General features: G+C 33.0%; 1 protein-coding gene across 2 annotated transcripts in view; it reads left to right on the top strand.

The window, feature by feature from the left end:
- LOC143085106 (phosphatidylinositol 3,4,5-trisphosphate 3-phosphatase TPTE2-like) overlaps positions 1-21,736 on the top strand; it is a 36,080-nt gene that overhangs the window by 11,602 nt on the left and 2,742 nt on the right. The window contains exons 5-15 of one of the 2 annotated variants that reach the window (XM_076261295.1): positions 7,026-7,192; positions 7,617-7,681; positions 8,725-8,751; positions 10,389-10,449; positions 11,799-11,880; positions 15,228-15,378; positions 15,864-15,944; positions 17,213-17,318; positions 19,207-19,307; positions 19,744-19,839; positions 20,133-20,206. In XM_076261295.1, the coding sequence (XP_076117410.1) occupies positions 7,026-7,192; positions 7,617-7,681; positions 8,725-8,751; positions 10,389-10,449; positions 11,799-11,880; positions 15,228-15,378; positions 15,864-15,944; positions 17,213-17,318; positions 19,207-19,307; positions 19,744-19,839; positions 20,133-20,206 (1,011 nt within the window). The remainder of the gene's footprint in view (positions 1-7,025; positions 7,193-7,616; positions 7,682-8,724; positions 8,752-10,388; positions 10,450-11,798; positions 11,881-15,227; positions 15,379-15,863; positions 15,945-17,212; positions 17,319-19,206; positions 19,308-19,743; positions 19,840-20,132; positions 20,207-21,736) is intronic. The other variant, XM_076261296.1, reaches the window with a different exon arrangement.

The following is a 21,736-nucleotide window of genomic DNA, read 5'->3' as shown; positions in this document are numbered from 1 at the left end:
ACTATGGCAGGTAAGATTATCGTGTTTGTTACCTTTATTATTGATTGGGCTCTCAGTGACTATGGCAGGTAAGATTATCGTGTTTGTTACCTTTATTATTGATTGGGCTCTCAGTGACTATGGCAGGTAAGATTATCATGTTTGTTACCTTTATTATTGATTGGGCTCTCGGTGACTATGGCAGGTAAGATTATCGTGTTTGTAACCTTTATTATTGATTGGGCTCTCAGTGACTATGGCAGGTAAGATTATCGTGTTTGTAACCTTTATTATTGATTGGGCTCTCAGTGACTATGGCAGGTAAGATTATCGTGTTTGTAACCTTTATTATTGATTGGGCTCTCAGTGACTATGGCAGGTAAGATTATCGTGTTTGTAACCTTTATTATTGATTGGGCTCTCAGGTAAGATTATCGTGTTTGTTACCTTTATTATTGATTGGGCTCTCAGTGACTGTGGCAGGTAAGATTATCGTGTTTGTTACCTTTATTATTGATTGGGCTCTCAGTGACTGTGGCAGGTAAGATTATCGTGTTTGTAACCTTTATTATTGATTGGGCTCTCAGTGACTATGGCAGGTAAGATTATCGTGTTAGTTACCTTTATTATTGATTGGGCTCTCAGTGACTATGGCAGGTAAGATTATTGTGTTTGTTACCTTTATTATTGATTGGGCACTCAGTGACTACGGCAGGTAAGATTATCGTGTTTGTTACCTTTATTATTGATTGGGCTCTCAGTGACTACGGCAGGTAAGATTATCGTGTTTGTTACCTTTATTATTGATTGGGCTCTCAGTGACTACGGCAGGTAAGATTATCGTGTTTGTTACCTTTATTATTGATTGGGCTCTCAGTGACTATGGCAGGTAAGATTATCGTGTTTGTTACCTTTATTATTGATTGGGCTCTCAGTGACTATGGCAGGTAAGATTATCGTGTTTGTTACCTTTATTATTGATTGGGCTCTCAGTGACTATGGCAGGTAAGATTATCATGTTTGTTACCTTTATTATTGATTGGGCTCTCAGTGACTACGGCAGGTAAGATTATCGTGTTTGTTACCTTTATTATTGATTGGGCTCTCAGTGACTATGGCAGGTAAGATTATCGTGTTTGTAACCTTTATTATTGATTGGGCTCTCAGTGACTATGGCAGGTAAGATTATCGTGTTTGTAACCTTTATTATTGATTGGGCTCTCAGGTAAGATTATCGTGTTTGTTACCTTTATTATTGATTGGGCTCTCAGTGACTGTGGCAGGTAAGATTATCGTGTTTGTTACCTTTATTATTGATTGGGCTCTCAGTGACTGTGGCAGGTAAGATTATCGTGTTTGTAACCTTTATTATTGATTGGGCTCTCAGTGACTATGGCAGGTAAGATTATCGTGTTTGTTACCTTTATTATTGATTGGGCTCTCAGTGACTATGGCAGGTAAGATTATCGTGTTTGTTACCTTTATTATTGATTGGGCACTCAGTGACTACGGCAGGTAAGATTATCGTGTTTGTTACCTTTATTATTGATTGGGCTCTCAGTGACTACGGCAGGTAAGATTATCGTGTTTGTTACCTTTATTATTGATTGGGCTCTCAGTGACCATGGCAGGTAAGATTATCGTGTTTGTTACCTTTATTATTGATTGGGCTCTCAGTGACTATGGCAGGTAAGATTATCGTGTTTGTTACCTTTATTATTGATTGGGCTCTCAGTGACTATGGCAGGTAAGATTATCATGTTTGTTACCTTTATTATTGATTGGGCTCTCAGTGACTATGGCAGGTAAGATTATCATGTTTGTTACCTTTATTATTGATTGGGCTCTCAGTGACTACGGCAGGTAAGATTATCGTGTTTGTTACCTTTATTATTGATTGGGCTCTCAGTGACTACGGCAGGTAAGATTATCGTGTTTGTTACCTTTATTATTGATTGGGCTCTCAGTGACTACGGCAGGTAAGATTATCGTGTTTGTTACCTTTATTATTGATTGGGCTCTCAGTGACTACGGCAGGTAAGATTATCGTGTTTGTTACCTTTATTATTGATTGGGCACTCAGTGACTATGGCAGGTAAGATTATCGTGTTTGTTACCTTTATTATTGATTGGGCTCTCAGTGACTGTGGCAGGTAAGATTATCGTGTTTGTAACCTTTATTATTGATTGGGCTCTCAGTGACTGTGGCAGGTAAGATTATCGTGTTTGTAACCTTTATTATTGATTGGGCTCTCAGTGACTATGGCAGGTAAGATTATCGTGTTTGTTACCTTTATTATTGATTGGGCTCTTAGTGACTATGGCAGGTAAGATTATCGTGTTTGTTACCTTTATTATTGATTGGGCTCTCAGTGACTGTGGCAGGTAAGATTATCGTGTTTGTTACCTTTATTATTGATTGGGCTCTCAGTGACTGTGGCAGGTAAGATTATCGTGTTTGTAACCTTTATTATTGATTGGGCTCTCAGTGACTGTGGCAGGTAAGATTATCATGTTTGTTACCTTTATTATTGATTGGGCTCTCAGTGACTGTGGCAGGTAAGATTATCGTGTTTGTAACCTTTATTATTGATTGGGCTCTCAGTGACTATGGCAGGTAAGATTATCGTGTTTGTTACCTTTATTATTGATTGGGCTCTCAGTGACTATGGCAGGTAAGATTATCGTGTTTGTTACCTTTATTATTGATTGGGCTCTCAGTGACTGTGGCAGGTAAGATTATCGTGTTTGTAACCTTTATTATTGATTGGGCTCTCAGTGACTATGACAGGTAAGATTATCGTGTTTGTTACCTTTATTATTGATTGGGCTCTCAGTGACTGTGGCAGGTAAGATTATCGTGTTTGTAACCTTTATTATTGATTGGGCTCTCAGTGACTATGGCAGGTAAGATTATCGTGTTTGTTACCTTTATTATTGATTGGGCTCTCAGTGACTATGGCAGGTAAGATTATCATGTTTGTTACCTTTATTATTGATTGGGCACTCAGTGACTATGGCAGGTAAGATTATCGTGTTTGTTACCTTTATTATTGATTGGGCTCTCAGTGACTATGGCAGGTAAGATTATCGTGTTTGTTACCTTTATTATTGATTGGGCTCTCAGTGACTATGGCAGGTAAGATTATCATGTTTGTTACCTTTATTATTGATTGGGCTCTCAGTGACTATGGCAGGTAAGATTATCATGTTTGTTACCTTTATTATTGATTGGGCTCTCAGTGACTACGGCAGGTAAGATTATCGTGTTTGTTACCTTTATTATTGATTGGGCTCTCAGTGACTACGGCAGGTAAGATTATCGTGTTTGTTACCTTTATTATTGATTGGGCTCTCAGTGACTACGGCAGGTAAGATTATCGTGTTTGTTACCTTTATTATTGATTGGGCTCTCAGTGACTACGGCAGGTAAGATTATCGTGTTTGTTACCTTTATTATTGATTGGGCACTCAGTGACTATGGCAGGTAAGATTATCGTGTTTGTTACCTTTATTATTGATTGGGCTCTCAGTGACTGTGGCAGGTAAGATTATCGTGTTTGTAACCTTTATTATTGATTGGGCTCTCAGTGACTGTGGCAGGTAAGATTATCGTGTTTGTAACCTTTATTATTGATTGGGCTCTCAGTGACTATGGCAGGTAAGATTATCGTGTTTGTTACCTTTATTATTGATTGGGCTCTTAGTGACTATGGCAGGTAAGATTATCGTGTTTGTTACCTTTATTATTGATTGGGCACTCAGTGACTACGGCAGGTAAGATTATCGTGTTTGTTACCTTTATTATTGATTGGGCTCTCAGTGACTGTGGCAGGTAAGATTATCGTGTTTGTTACCTTTATTATTGATTGGGCTCTCAGTGACTGTGGCAGGTAAGATTATCGTGTTTGTAACCTTTATTATTGATTGGGCTCTCAGTGACTGTGGCAGGTAAGATTATCATGTTTGTTACCTTTATTATTGATTGGGCTCTCAGTGACTGTGGCAGGTAAGATTATCGTGTTTGTAACCTTTATTATTGATTGGGCTCTCAGTGACTATGGCAGGTAAGATTATCGTGTTTGTTACCTTTATTATTGATTGGGCTCTCAGTGACTATGGCAGGTAAGATTATCGTGTTTGTTACCTTTATTATTGATTGGGCTCTCAGTGACTGTGGCAGGTAAGATTATCGTGTTTGTAACCTTTATTATTGATTGGGCTCTCAGTGACTATGACAGGTAAGATTATCGTGTTTGTTACCTTTATTATTGATTGGGCTCTCAGTGACTGTGGCAGGTAAGATTATCGTGTTTGTAACCTTTATTATTGATTGGGCTCTCAGTGACTATGGCAGGTAAGATTATCGTGTTTGTTACCTTTATTATTGATTGGGCTCTCAGTGACTATGGCAGGTAAGATTATCATGTTTGTTACCTTTATTATTGATTGGGCACTCAGTGACTATGGCAGGTAAGATTATCGTGTTTGTTACCTTTATTATTGATTGGGCTCTCAGTGACTATGGCAGGTAAGATTATCGTGTTTGTTACCTTTATTATTGATTGGGTTCTCAGTGACTACGGCAGGTAAGATTATCTTGTTTGTTACCTTTATTATTGATTGGGTTCTCAGTGACTACGGCAGGTAAGATTATCTTGTTTGTTACCTTTATTATTGATTGGGCACTCAGTCACTATGGCAGGTAAGATTATCGTGTTTGTTACCTTTATTATTGATTGGGCTCTCAGTCACTGTGGCAGGTAAGATTATCGTGTTTGTTACCTTTATTATTGATTGGGCTCTCAGTGACTATGGCAGGTAAGATTATCGTGTTTGTTACCTTTATTGATTGGGCTCTTAGTGACTATGGCAGGTAAGATTATCGTGTTTGTTACCTTTATTATTGATTGGGCTCTTAGTGACTATGGCAGGTAAGATTATCGTGTTTGTTACCTTTATTATTGATTGGGCTCTCAGTGACTATGGCAGGTAAGATTATCGTGTTTGTTACCTTTATTATTGATTGGGCACTCAGTGACTATGGCAGGTAAGATTATCGTGTTTCTTACCTTTATTATTGATTGGGCTCTCAGTGACTATGGCAGGTAAGATTATCGTGTTTGTTACCTTTATTATTGATTGGGCTCTCAGTGACTATGGCAGGTAAGATTATCGTGTTTGTTACCTTTATTATTGATTGGGCACTCAGTGACTATGGCAGGTAAGATTATCGTGTTTGTTACCTTTATTATTGATTGGGCTCTCAGTGACTATGGCAGGTAAGATTATCGTGTTTGTTACCTTTATTATTGATTGGACACTCAGTGACTATGGCAGGTAAGATTATCGTGTTTGTTACCTTTATTATTGATTGGGCTCTCAGTGACTATGGCAGGTAAGATTATCGTGTTTGTTACCTTTATTATTGATTGGGCTCTCAGTGACTACGGCAGGTAAGATTATCGTGTTTGTTACCTTTATTATTGATTGGGCTCTCAGTGACTACGGCAGGTAAGATTATCGTGTTTGTTACCTTTATTATTGATTGGGCTCTCAGTGACTACGGCAGGTAAGAATATCGTGTTTGTTACCTTTATTATTGATTGGGCTCTCAGTGACTACGGCAGGTAAGATTATCGTGTTTGTTACCTTTATTATTGATTGGGCTCTCAGTGACTATGGCAGGTAAGATTATCGTGTTTGTTACCTTTATTATTGATTGGGCTCTCAGTGACTATGGCAGGTAAGATTATCGTGTTTGTTACCTTTATTATTGATTGGGCTCTCAGTGACTATGGCAGGTAAGATTATCGTGTTTGTTACCTTTATTATTGATTGGGCTCTCAGTGACTATGGCAGGTAAGATTATCGTGTTTGTTACCTTTATTATTGATTGGGCTCTCAGTGACTATGGCAGGTAAGATTATCGTGTTTGTTACCTTTATTATTGATTGGGCTCTCAGTGACTACGGCAGGTAAGATTATCGTGTTTGTTACCTTTATTATTGATTGGGCTCTCAGTGACTATGGCAGGTAAGATATGTTGATGGATGCACGGTGAAATACATATTGTTATGGCATCACAGACTAAGTCATCCACAATATAGAAACACCACACTATGTGACTACACTGAATGATTACAACTTGTAAAAAACTCATCATGAAATGCAAGCAAACCCCTATGGTACTGAGTTGATATCTAAATCTTACAAAGTTTATCACTACTTTTGAGATACACAATTATAGTGCATTGATCATAACATTCTAAACATCCTATCTATGAATATTTCCAGAAATTTATCAATGAAATATTTGCTCAGATATTCAAGTTACAATTTGCTGTTATAATTGTCAAGAAAAGTACATAACTTGTGCAAGGTGCAGGAATCTAATATCTGTTCTAAAAATATCAATGATGTCATTGTTTAAGTAATCTTTAAAATTGGAGTTATCTTCCTTTGTCCATAATTGTAGTTGAATCAACTTAATCCATGCAATCTTAATTTTTAACTTCCCACTGATAAATTAAAGCAATCTTTACCTTTCAGTGCTTACAAGCAATTTGATTTATTTGTATTCTGATTTCTGTGCTTTCGATTGCAGTGAGTCTTTAATCCTCAGCAATTTGTTTGTGTTGAATTTTAATGAAGTTATCAGATAAATCTTGTATTTGCTGTTTAACATGTTTCAAGAATATATTACTATAGAGGTAATGTAGCATCCAATATCTTGCCAAGTTTACAAGGGGATAATATGTTCTTAATAGTAGTTATTGAGTTTTGAAATTTCTCATACAATTTTGTCAATTTTAAAAAGTTGTAAATTTGTCATTATTGAAATTTGGCTTGAAAATCTATATAAAAAAAATACACACAATGATACTGTATAAATAAATAAAAGAAATTAAAACCAATGAGAAAACAATCCAACTACCCAAAAAAATCAACCAATTAAAAGAACAACTCTCGTTTTTCAACATTAAAACAATAATTCTTGAGTAATACATACATAAATAAATTCAAATGTTGAAATTTTTTTGTAGACTTGGTGTTGCAGGAAGATCTGTCAGAATTATACGAATTGTTCGGAGTATATACATCATGTATTCAGATTTTAGACGATTTAAGAAAGTAACAAGAAGAATTATATCACAAAACAAACGTAGATATGTTAAGGAAGGATTTGATCTTGATCTTTGTTATATAACAGGTAAATAATAGCTTCTTTTTTTTTAAATAAAAGGATATATATTATATTATGTATCAATTCATGACTCTACATCACTACCTTCACATTATTATACAGAAGTAAAAGAACAGCTCTTTTTATACTGCTGTTCTTCATCTCAGTGTCAAAAAAAGGCTTTCAACATAGAGAAAAATTCTCTCCTAACTTTACTTTCAAGATGGTGTGGCCCCTCGATGTTGATAAGAATAAATATGCTTAACTGTAATATGTACGTTCTGACTATCTTTACCACCTTCAGATAAGTGTATATGTCTTTTTATGTACCCCCCTCCCAGTTATTTTCTAGATTAGTTCTAATTATTAACTGGTAGATTTAAAATTTTGTTTTGTTGTATAAAAAAACTATTGCATAAAGAAATATTGCGTAAAATACTTTACTTTACAGAGAGAGTTATAGCAATGTCATTTCCATCTTCTGGTGTTAGAGCTCTGTACAGAAATCCCATTGGGGTAAGGTACTAGTTTAAATTAATGTTAAAAATTAGAAATGACCAGAAATTATTTTATGAATGTACAAACAGCTTGATTTGCTTTTTATTTGAATCTTAAACTATTGTTTGTGTGGATATCATCATGGTTTTAATTTTCAGGATTTAGATGCATGAAACATTTGTCCAGATTAATATCTTAAACAATATAAGCCAGTAAGATCAAAGGGAAAACATACAAATTGCCCATCAAAGAAGTTCTGAAGATTCCAGTGACCTTTATACATAAAGAGTCAGAGAAATTAAAGAAAAGAACATTTATTATGCTAGAAATATTTGTCTATATCTTAAAATAATATTGAAATATACCCAAAAAAATTTATGAAGCTGATTTATTTTTTATTAAAGATGAAGAAGTATTTTTGAAATATGAAAGTAAGATTGTCAATGTAGGATGTTAAAATTGATAAGGAAATCTGAATAACATTCTATCATCAAGTATGGTCCACATGTCTTCCTTTGAACTCAGAGCTACCAATTTACATGTTTTTGTAGTGTAAGACAGCTGGTTTGTTTAAAAGTTTTTACCTAAAAATTATCTTTGATGATGTTTGGGTAGCCTGTCTCCCTCAAGTAAAGTACACTTGATATTCCATCCACTACAGGGTCAGTCAAAGACTTGGTATTAACTACTTCTTACAAAGTACGCAGCTTTTAGTATTACAAGGATAGACTGATGAGCTTTTTATGTCAATATTATGGTCACATATGTTCCTGCTGACTGTAATTTTGTGAGCTAGCATGACAAAAAAATTTGACAGCACATATAAAATGAAGTTAGATTTATTTTACGTGAACATACAACATTATTATCCTCAAATATGCATGTTATATTTGTTGCTTGATATTAAACATCCATCATCATCATAATCTTTAAGACATTGAAATAATAAATGATTGACATCCACCATCCATTTGCCAGTTTCAAAAAAGTTGTTATATACATTTGTGCATGATAATTGATTAACAGCATAAATGATAACAGTAATCCTTTGGTTATTTCAGTGGTATTTGTACCAGAAAGAACACATTGTTAGTGGTATTATATACTGTGGATTTGTTATTTCTCGTGAGATACCAATTTTCATGGATTTCTTAGGTACAACTTTAGTCAAAATTTAAATGTTCAACGATGAACAAATTTTTTAAAGGGTTGTGCCCAGACTTTTGCAAAACCATGAAATTAAATATCTACGAATTCAAAAAAGTTTTACTTCAATCTAAGAATATTGGTATCAATGAAAATTAAAGGAATCCACAGTATTTTATTTGGGATGACTGAATGGGTCTTTTCGATTTCAGTCCGTAAACTATTATACTTAACATAGTACTTTTGTCTTACTCTAAAATATGATTGTACAGACCTGTAAATGTGTAAAATGGACCATTCCAAACAAACTTCCTTCACTATATAAAGGGACTGGGACATCTTAAAAGCATGAATACCTATTGTGACTATTTCTAGTTTTAGATATGTTTGTCTTTTAATATAGATGTTATTCGTTTAAAAAGCATGAAAAGATTTGTAATACGTATTTATTGACATTTGCATGTAGAAACATATTTATAGAAAGTATAATGTTCTCCTTCCTTAGTGGACAAACATGGTTGTTTATGAATATTTTTATACCAAGTTTTGAGAACATTAGATGATATGGGCCAACTTGAAATATGTTCTTCTATTATGTATTATTCTTGTTTTATTACAATTGCATGAAAACTTGCATAGAAATACCGTCATGACCTCTAATTGTTGGGTTGCTGTTTCATTGGTTTTGTTCTACTTCTCCTTAAGGAAGTTCGCTGCTCAGTTTCAAAATAAATAGCTTTCCATAACACTAGTATATATTGATGGGTTATTAATTGAGGAATAAAAAAAGCAAAAAAAATATAGGGGTCAATGTGCTTGTTTTCGAGATTAGCCATTGGAATTTTGGCAGGAAAATGTTCTCTCTTGACTTTTCATAGCTTTATCATTGACCAGTTAAAGTTCTCAAAAACTATTAAAAAATAAATAAAATTTTATAAGACTTACAAACATTTTGACAAATGACTTATAATTATACATGTAAAAGATTTATAAAAAGAAAAATGGGGGTCCATGGGAATTTTTTTTTAAGGCATTTAAATGGATAAAACCAGAGGATTTCGAAATGTGACAAAAATTCCAAAACATGACAAGCAAACATCCTTAAATTTATTTACAGCATTTTTTTTAGAAACTCATGTTTGAAGTACTACCTCATTGGAGAACAGATTATTTCTCATACTTTTCTAAATGTAAAACAGCATATTATGATCATTAAAATGGTCTTTCATAAACTAAAAAAAAAAATAACTTTAAGATGCAAAATAATTAACTATCAACAGTTCAAACATTTTTGAATCAGGCTTGTTCCTAGTTATGAAGCACAGAGTAATAATATGTAAAACCATTCAAACAGTAAGACATATTATTGGACTTGTTTGTATACATGTACTATTGTAAAATGTGTATAATGATTATTGAGGTCTGTTTAAAGTTATTTAAAATAAAAGAAATGTTATATTTTCCTACCATAGAATTAATGATTAGACCAGATTTCATAAATAAGTAAGTATATTGAGAATGTTGAACTTGTATCTATATTGAAATGACTAATACAGAAAAGACTGTTTTTATTTTGTAGAAAGTTGGGAAGTTTTTAGACACAAAACACAAGGACCACTACAGAGTTTATGATCTTTGCAGTAAGTTTAATGTTAATCAGTAATCATGCTTATCACATTATGATCAAGAAAATGATTACAGTGCTACTTTTGAATAGGTACTATTTCTGTACTAAAAATATTTAGTAATGGAAATTTACTTTTAATATTTAGTACTATTTCTTTACTTTAAAAGTATTGTAATATTTAGGTACCTGTATTTTACAGTACTTGATTAGTGCTACAAATATTTGGTACAGAAATAATACCAACAATGATCACAATATTCCATGTGTAAAATCATAACTGTAAGAGATTTGAAATAGACAAATTTTCAAAATGCTGAAAATGTAACTGTGTAACCAAAAATTTGTGGTACTTAAATTTCAATTACAAATCAATAACTGTAAAATAAGGTACCTAAATATTACAATAATTTTAAAGTAACAAAAAAGTACTGAATATTAAAAGTAGATTTCCAGTACTACAGAGTTTTAGTACAGAAATAGTATGTTAATGTATGCAAAAGTAGCTTTGTACCTGTATACTGGTATAAAGCATAATTTTGATATTTGATTAAGCTTATATCCTTGTCCCTATACACATTGAATTGAATATTTAAATATAAGCCAGGTTGTTTTCCTTTAAATTTGTAAAAGGAGTAAACATGGCAGGTGTTACTAGTTGAGTCTGTCTGTCTGTATGTTTGTAACAAGTTTGATTTCCTTATGATAACTAATGTTCCGTTGACCAGATCTTTTGAAATTTTAATATAATGTCAGGGACAATCTCATACAGGTTTTTCATGGTTTTGACATTTACAGGTCAAGATGTTTGCCCTAAATTTATTGAAAAATTGGTATTTCTATGGTTTCTAGAAAGTAATTAGAGTACCACACGACCAATTCTTTTTAAACCTGAAAGCTTTATCCTGGATCATACAATGCCGGTCTATCATGGATCATACAATGCTGGTCAAGTTCAAATTAGAGGTTTTTAATATTTTATTTCAATTTGAGTATTGGTATATCATGTATATGCATTTACTGTTAAAGAGTTTTTCTACCAGCATGGGTATCTGTAATCACTAGATTGGCTAGATTTTAGTTTCTATTTGTCAAATGATTCTAAAAACACAACATTTGATTTTTGTTTAAATATTTTATAATAGTAATACAATAAATCACTAAGTTTTCCATATATGAACCAAAAAACTAACCATTGAATTGCAAATCTGTCTCGAGATTTGCAGATTTCAGCAAATAACTTGACTGATTTTGTACTGCCATTGTACAATCCAAGATGGCGGTATACCATCAATTAACCTCAAATTATGTCAGTTATTTCTTTATGTTTATTGTATCAAACCATTTCAAATGATTTATTTACAGGTGAATTAAACTACAGTGAGAATATATTCCATAAGAGAGTAAGAAGAGTATATATACATGACCACAATGTTCCTTTATTAAGGTTGGTTATTTTTTCACTTGAAATTTGTTTTAGATATAAAATAAAATCTCAATTTTTAGTTTTTTACATTCTCTACTTTTCTAACATGTTTGATATCTGAATTAACTGCAATATAAATTCCTTATTGTGCAAGGAAAACATTTTTAAAAATACAATATTTTGTCTTGACTTTATAACACGCAGTATAAACCATGATACTTTAATAGTAGAATGATGTGACTGATGCATAGGGGTCACCATGTGTCATTACAAACAGATGGATTCCATATGTGATCACTTTCATCACGTACCCACACTAACCAAAGACTTAATTTATTTTATAAATTTGCTGCATCTCTGCTAAGCACCTAGCATTAACAGGATTAAGGAGTAAGAGTTAAGACTAAAAGATGTCTAAATGCTAAATTGTCCTTTGAAGAACTGCACAATCAAATTTCTTCCTGGAAAGGAAGTCTGAAATTTGCTCTCTGTTGAATGATCTACAGCTGTCAAAACATAATTTGACACTCTTTTGATTAAAAGGTAATATGAATTTTTAGTGTGTTGTTTGGGGTGTGTTTTTTTTTTTTGGGTGGGGGGGATTGGGGGAGGGAGGTCACTGTTCTATAAATTTATACTCAACATTCCCTTTTCTTTGGTGACATCCCATTAGTCCGACAACCATTATTCCGACAGCCCATTACTCCGACAGCCCATTACTCTGACAGCCCACTATACCGACAGCCCATTACTCCGACAGCCCATTTTTCCGACAACCCATTACTCTGACAGCCCATTATTCCAACAATGCGTTTTTCTTATGTGTATGGGTAAATTTTCTCTAAAAAGACCAACTCCATTCTCTATGATATTTGTGGTTGTTCGTTTTGATTCCAATTATTCTTTCCATTTAGGATATTTGTCTCAGTACATTGGAGTTGATAAACATGAGTATAGAACCTACTCAGTCCTTACCCTCTTCCCTCATTCGTTTTACGTATCTAGGTATTTTATTTATCTTTATATTTCGTTGTTTGTGAGTCCTCTATCAGCCTGTCCTTTTCTAGTTCGCTATTTTTAGCATGTGTGTCTTGATCTACCTTCTTTCACTAGATCTTCCGTTCCCCCTTTTTGCGTATCATGGGAGTGAGGTTTCCCCACTAATAACTACATAAATATATAGGAGTTGGTTAATACTACCCACCCTCTTTGGTCGCAACACTTTCTCTCCTTGTATCACTCATCTGAGTTTTATTTAAATTAATTTTGTTGCATAAATAATGGACTAATGTAGCGTCAGTCAAAATAAGAAAAAACAAAGAGACAAATACGTACCCAGATCCTTAAAAATAAGAAGACAAATAGGACGAAATATGTGCTCAGAAAAGATGAGCAATTCCAATTATAATGAATACGGTATTTCGGGAAATACATAGACAGTACACAGCACTTCCAATACCGATCGATCAGACATAGTCTGAGAGATGACACTCAATATATTTGTAGGGAAACGGAGTTTACATCCTGAGCTTATTTTGAAATCTAGAAAATATAATTGTTGGTGGAGATGCAGGACTGATGATTTACAACAAAACTTATTACGAAAAACAAATATGACGGACATGAATATTTTTGGGCAACTTCTATCTAAATATTCATAAGGAAAAGTGAAATCGGGTCAGTGACTGTATATGTCATAGAAATATACAGTCAGCCCATTTTGACTGCTCAAATAGAACGAGTGCAGTATAAAAGCCAATAACAAACTAGTAAAAAATCTTTAAAAAGAATGTGTGACATTCTTGTTTGCTTGTGTCTTTGTCAAATTGTCTAATTGTAAAATTAAACTTAGTACATTATGTGTTTTGTGGGAAACTTGACACTCATTTTTCATTTAAAGATTTTTTCAAGAAGAAAAATATTTAGATATCATTGATTTTAAGAAAGGTTAATACAGAATCCGTGCTCTTCAATTACATTAAGAATTGAAAATGCTAGATACTCAAAAAATCGTATTGTACAGCTGATAAAGTTGAGGATGAGCGTCATTTTTCAATTGAATGCTCACTTCATAACAATTTGAGGGAGGAACTCTTTCACCATATTTCTAGCACATGTCAGAACTCAAAGAAGTTAGATAAATATGATAAATGTTTGATGTTAACACGAGAAAACTTTACTATTATGGAGAAAAAATGATGAATATATTGTTATTTCTTTTGAATTATGTAGTACATGTCTTGATACTGACTGTCATTTGATATTAGTGAGTTCGTTGTTTTTTTTTCTATTTTGTCTTGGCTCCGATTGTGACTGGGGCTTGTAGTGCTCTAAAGATAATTATATCATATAGTATTGTAATGTCTTAATGTTGACCTAATCATGAGACCGCAGCTTGGAAAAAGTAGGGTATACTGTTTTACCTCTGTCTGTCCGTCCGTCGTACAGTCCATCCGTCAGTTCGTCTGTCCAGGCGTCCCATAAATATTTTTGTAATATTTTTTTCATGTACTACATAACAAGGATTTCTGAAAGGTTTATATAAGTCAGTTATATACTGTGTGATGCTTTTTCAGATTCACAACTCAAAAACTACAGAAATATTTGGGCCGGGGTATAATAAGTAGCTCGCACCATCAATGGTTGTTCTAGATTTATATGCTCTTTAAAGATCCTTTAATTTGAAAAATGAAATATTCTTTTCTGTTATATTCTATATACAGATTTCGAATTGAAAAAGTATTCGAACTACCTTAGCCTTATGTTATATATACGAAGTTATTACTTAAAATATGTTATTAGTTTAAACATATTTATTTATAGGGGATTTGGAAACAAGTTTTACAACTTATATTAATCCCTTTCCACTTTGCGGGTGCGAGTGCTGCCTTGTAGCGGCATTAGCCTACTCTTTTTCGAAATCTACAAGTGTGTCTTTAACGTGCAAGAGGTATGGCTCTCTCTTAACACGGGTCAGAAATTTATCGTCCCCTTCCGACGGACTATCATCGTTTCCTCAAGACCATACTCTCAAATGGTGTCAAGGGAGAGCCTGAAATTTTCATCCCAAACGGGAATCGAACCAGGAACCTTTGTGTTAGTAGTCTGATGCACTAACCACTACACTACAGCTCTCTATATATGTTATTACATATCTAAACGTATTATTTCAGGCAGACAAATTTTATTTTACCCTGATACCCTGATACTTGACTTGATAAGTGTCGGACTTATGGGTTGTCGGAGTATTGGACTGTCGGTACAATGGGTTGTCGGACTATTGGGTTGTCGGACTAATGGGCTGTCGGAATAATGGTGTGTAACCTTTTATTCATAATCCCGAATTAACTATTTAAAACTTCTTACAGTGACATGACAGAGTTTTGTAAAGATGTTAGAATGTGGTTAGCTGAAGATGAACAAAATGTGATTGCTGTCCATTGTAAAGGGGGCAAAGGTCGCACTGGAACAATGATCTGTACATACCTTATACATACTGAACTATTCCAAGCAGCTGAGGTGAGAGGTCACATGACATAGGTGCACACACAAACCCTTGATTTCTACATAAACATTTTAGTTGTGCCTGGTATATTGTTTCAATTTAGATTGCAGTTGTCACAAAACTTAATCCCAAATAAATAACATTATCTGTACAAGTTACTACTATCTATTCCAACCAGGGGAGATAATTTGTAACAAGGCTCACATAATAACCATGATGTGTACATATACATCCTAAACATTCACAAAACCAAAAAATGAACATACAGATTGTTCAAAGCAGGGAAGTGTAGATATATTTAAAACATAGGCACACAAAAACACTGATCTATACATGTTCATACTAAACTGGATTAGGGGAGGCCTGTTGTCACAAGAATTTAGTGTGATGCCAACATTATCATCTACACATCAGTCCTGTCAATCAGGGGATTTATATACCCTACACACTGTTTTCTTGTTCTAAAGATACATGACTTTATGTTGTGTTTGTTTTATAGGATAGCCTGAATTATTTTGGTGAGAGAAGAACAGACAGAAAAGTTGGGAAGACATTCCAAGGTGTTGAAACTCCTAGTCAGGTAAATAGAATTTATGAATAGAACATTTCAAAAGAGAAAACTAATTGCCTAATTTCAGTACATAAAAGTACGAAAAACAAATATTTAACACATCAACAAAAGACATCCACTGAATTACAGGCGCCTGGCTTGGGACAGGCATGTCAATTCAGAATGTGGCGGGGAGAATATTAGGGGGAACATAACCCTCCTCTCACCTGGGACAGTTGTGTAACAGTACAACATAAATCAGTTGAAAAAGGCTTAACTCATCAGATAAATACAAATAGAAATACATTCAACAAAAACACATATTGGACATGGCCAGTGTAGTTTTATATCCCAACAACAAAAAGACACTAAATACAAATCTGAGAGTACTCACATTTACTGACAGCTAGTTCAAAGTCACTAAAAACTAATAAAAATATCATGCATCTAAGACTAAATTATCAATCAGTACACATCCAACATCTAATGGATTTAGTGTAAAGACGTCATTTGTTTAATTCTCCAAACCATACTGTTGTTAATATTTCTGAAGAATGGAACTTTTTAAAATCCATACAGCTATTAACCATTCAGTTCTAGGAACTTGTTAACTTTTTAAAACATTTCACTTATAAACCTTTAAAATCCCTAGAAGCAGACTTTAAAATTTCAAACAATGCATTGAGCAGTTTAAGTCATACCATACAGTAGCAAGTCATCAAATTGATTATGTTAATTTAAAAGTATTTATAAACATTTTTAGATAGTTATCTACTGCTGGGGCTTTAAATTGTAGGCAGATGAAGATTAATAACATTTTATCATTAATAAATTTGTATATGACAGTAATTTGTTATGTGTTTTTGGTAAATAGCTGCACAGGGATGTTTTGTTAAGAATACACAGCGATATAATTAATCTACAAAAATGGGAAATTGGATACCCAGCATATGTTTTCTATCTAAAAATTATAAATGAAAAATCCACAATAGATATTTTCTGTATTGTTTGCCCTTAAATGTAATTCATTTGCATCAAAGGTATAAGGCTTATAATTTGATACACCAGATGCACGTCTCATCTCCATAAGTCTCATCAGTGACGCTCAGATAAAAATATTCAGAAAGCCAAGCAAGTACAAAGTTGAAGAGCATTAATAACCCAAAATTCCAAAAAGTTGTGCTAAAAACAGCTAAGGTTATCCATGCCTGGGATAAGAATATCCTTAGTATTTTGAATAATTCATACTTTTGCATATAACCATGATAACTGATGTTCTGTATTTTCCATCATTTCAGAGTAGATATGTTGGATACTATGAGAAAGTGAAGTATGATCTGAATGAAGAGATGCCTCCTCCTAAATATCTTAAAATAGAATCAGTTAAAATTACATCTATAAAAGGTTTGTGTCATAGACAGTAAAAATTGCACCAAGTAAGAAAGCTTCTTGCAAGCATTATCAGTGAAGCTTCTTTTACAAGATGTCATTGTGCTGAAGCAAACTCCGAAAAAGTGGTGTCATCAGGCTATGCTTCTTTGTAGAGAAAGGGAAGTACGACCTGAACGATAACGCTGTATGGAGTTTGGTGCTGAAGAAGTAAAAATAGTTATCAAAGTCCAATAACTCTTGTCTGAATCTTTAAATTTAAATGAAGGTACCATAGTATCCTACTTATATGACCAAGTATGAAAGCTTTTGCAAAAAAGGTCTAAAAATTTTAGGATATTGAAAACAGACATAGACTGTTAAAATGAACCTCACAGCATGAGCAGACATTAAAACAGATTCACAAAAAAAATCAAAATTTAAAGCTTAAATTATCAAATTAAATTTGTGTGTTGAAAAAGTATGATATGCTATAACCCTTCTCTATCATATCAGGGCCGTAACTACATTGCGGCAAATGAGGCAAATGCCTCATGTTAGAAATTTCAAAAAAAAAAAAAAAAAAAAAAAAAAAAAAATTGTCTTAATATCAATTTTGTTCACGAGAGTGTCTAACAAGAAGCAAATTATCTTCACTCTCTGGTGTCGCCCCTGTATGTTTTTCGTGATCCATGTTTCTTTTTTACTTTTAGTTTTCAGAGTTGATTGTCTATTGTTTGAACTTCTGTGTCCTGGGTTTGTTTTTTGCTAATTTATTGTCCTACTTTATGACAATAGTCTTAGTTGATTTTCATTTGTAAACGTGTGGTTTTGCAATGTTGCATGCCCACCAATGTCCAGATATTGTGCGAGAAAATATTTTAAGAATATACAAGACACAGAACAAAATGGTCGTTTCTGCATGGAGAATTGAATTTGATATCAAAGAATTTACAACTGGCTTCTTTTGGTTGATAAAACTAGATAGCTGACATGGTTTAAATAAAAGTAAGGTCACCAAGTTTTCCGGTATCAAATAATTTGAAAAAACCCAATAATATATTGCCATATGACCATTTCCATTGATGGGTTAGACTTGCATTAAGTCATGTTCAGACCCTTTTACAGAAAATAAAGGAATATGGAGTAAATGTGCACGAAACCTAATCGCACACAAAGTCAATGCATACAAATTACTAATGATCAATCATTTGGTCAAAGTTGCTGGAGGGTCTTCAACAATAAAAGAATCATTAATACCGTAAAACAGGGTCAAGATGGTCCCTAGTGTCAACTTAAGCAGTACTAGTATTTAAAGCATAATACTGCACTGTCACTATATTTCAATCTAGTCATAAAATATCACCAAAGTTTAAGCACAATACAAGACTAAAACAGACAGACAGATCCGGCATTAATGATTATGAGAATTACTAATTTTGCTTTGTCCTACATATCGGTCTTTTAATGTTGTCCATAAAACCTTAAAGTCTTAAATTATAATGAATCTATGTTTTTGATTTCAGACCAGAATATTGTCGAAAACCTCGCCAAAATTTTTTTGCCTCACTATTTGAAGAGGCTAGTTACGTCCCTGCATATAACTATGTTTCTGTAATTGACATAATATCTGATACCATGGTAACGTTGTAATTACCAAATATAGGGGACTGACCATCTCATCATAACAATCAAATTAATAAACACGAAAGAGCATGATCTATATAGCCTTATATGGCACAACCATAAGATGTGATTGGTTTAATATTGGTCGTCAGAATTGACAAGAGCAAACATTTTTGAAAAGTTTAAAGTAAAAATCTTTTAACATAAAACAGCACACAGAACATACATATATTAATCACATTGGTTTCTGAAGGAGAGAACCATTTACTTTAGTCATGTATAAAATTGACAATTCCAGGTGTAGGGAATGGTGATGGTTCAGATTTAGCTATGCAGATATTGTTAGGTTACTCTCCTGAGTATACGCAAGTGGACTTCAAACAGCAGACAGATTGCAAGGTAAAATCTTTTACCTTATATAAGTTATTGATTATAAATATATAGATATTCCCTATTTGTAATACTTTCATGTTTGAATCTTTGCCAAAATATATCATGAATGATATTTAATTGAAACGAGCACAATTTAAATTTAGTAGTACCTGACTCCTCAATTTTTTCCTTAGCAATAAATATAAGTTTTTTTAGTGGCTACCGGTAGATTATACATGGCACAACAACTATACAGTGTTTTAGCAGCCTATCCATTTTACACAATAATAAATTCAAAATGAAACATTTAATCTTTTAAAAAACAAACTTCTTGTTAGGATGGAATATGAATCTACTTTATATTGTAAGATGTTATTTTTTTATGTTTAACATTAGTGTAAACTTTTATGCAACCAGATTACTCAGATTTTTTCAAGTCATTATTGTAATTTATTTATTTTAGGTTGAACACAATAAAGAAGAAGATTATATATTGGTGACATTTAATGACAAACCAGTTGTCACAAATGACGTTAAGATCAGATTTGTATCGAAAGCTGTGAGTAAAAATAATTGTACTTGATATATGATAACAGTTACAGTTAATTAGTGGTCACAAAATTGTCAACACAAGATTTGTATCAAAGATATTAAGAAAAGTTTATTTTCCATTGGACACAATTGCTTGAATTGCATTACACTGTATACATGTACTACTTCCTTGTTTAATGAAACAGGTAATCTAGAACAAAAACATGAATCCAAGGTAAAGACAGTAAACATCTGCTATATTAAGAATTCTATATCGTTTTCATTGTTCTTATGGTTGATATGTGTGAATTTACTTTACAGAGAAATATACCCAAGGTTTATGACAACTGTGCATTCTATTTCTGGTTCTATGCTGCTTTCATTGAAGACAACAGGTATTACTTTGTATATGTTAAATAGTAAAGTACAATTTAGAAAAAATGTTTGACACCCTTATGTTAGACAAACCACATGTTGTTATCGAGTTACTTACTAGACATTGAGCATGTTGAGTGACCAACAGCTAATTCATAGTAACATTTTATTGGAATACTGTAATTCAGAAATTATTGCAAAAATGTGACAGGGTTATAATCGCAATAATTTAAACTTGCATTTTGAATTTTTTTATATGAATTAAACAGGTTTTTTCTCAATATCGCAAAAATTAAAATCCCATTGTAGTCTAAAATGACAAAATTCCAATAATAAATGCTAGCAATATTTCATTTCTGAATTTACAGTATGCTGTTTCTGTACACAGCATAATTTAGGATCTTTTTTCCTTCATGGTAAATCACATTTCCTTTTAAAAAAAAAGAGGTCTTAACTGGGACATATTTTGGAGGAAAATTTTACATTTAAAATTACATGAGAAATGACTGATCTCCACTTAGATGTAACAATATGTGAATGATCATTAGTGAGTCAGAAACATCAGAAAAATAAGTACCCTGGTAGTCCATTTCATTCTGATCCCTTAAAACACTAACAATTTTCAATAGTAGATTGCAATTCAATCACATGTCTCAGAAATTTGTTTTATAATTTGACATTTATTTTAAATTTTATATGTTGTAATGTAACTCCACTGTCCCAGGCTAAGGGGAGTGTTGAGTGTTTACAAATTTATTTTTAATCTGCCACATTCTTTACGTGCCTATTCAAAGTCAGGAGCTTGTAATTCATTGGTTGATATTGGTTCTAACAAAACAATTTACAAAAAACAAATACTGTGTATTCAATTATTTTTATGGGTATCAATTTTCCTGGATTTTTGAAAACATGCAATTTCCTTGTAATTTGAATTCGTGATTTTGCCAATCCACAGTATGACAGGCGTGAACCAACAACCTCCACTGAACTCCAGACTTGGGACAGACCCATAAAGAATGTGGCATATTAAACCTGTTTGAGTGCTCAACAAAATGCAACACTTCCCTAACCTGCGTCAGTGGTGTAACAGCACATTATAAGAACAGTTTATAAAAAAAGCATTGGAAAAAGCATTTAAAATGGTGTTTGAAGACCCAATGGTGGCCTTCAGCTGTTTTCTGCTCTTTGGTCAGGTTGTCGTCTCTTTGCCACATTCTACTTTGCCATTCTTAAGTTGAACTCATCAGATCTATACAAAGATAAACTTTAAAACAAAAACACTCAGGACATTGCAGGGAATATACCCATCCTTTGTCCCTAATAACAAAAATTTCACTAAGTACAGATATAAGAGTACTCACAGTAACTGACAGTGAGGTTGAAACCAATAACAACAGCAAAAAAGAATTAAAAACCAATTGTTCAGAGAACAATTGAAGGTCTTTCCACCAGTAAATATCTATTTTGATATTAAAATATTAAAAATCAGTCTAAAATGTCAGTTCCTATGGCTTTATGATGTATAGATATGAATTTTAAGCAAAGGTCAT

The sequence above is a fragment of the Mytilus galloprovincialis genome, chromosome 8 (genome assembly GCF_965363235.1).
Source record: "Mytilus galloprovincialis chromosome 8, xbMytGall1.hap1.1, whole genome shotgun sequence".
In the NCBI taxonomy this organism is placed as follows: Eukaryota; Metazoa; Mollusca; class Bivalvia; order Mytilida; family Mytilidae; genus Mytilus; species Mytilus galloprovincialis.
Note: the sequence above shows the minus strand (reverse complement) of the source record. Positions and strands in the feature narration are given on the sequence as shown.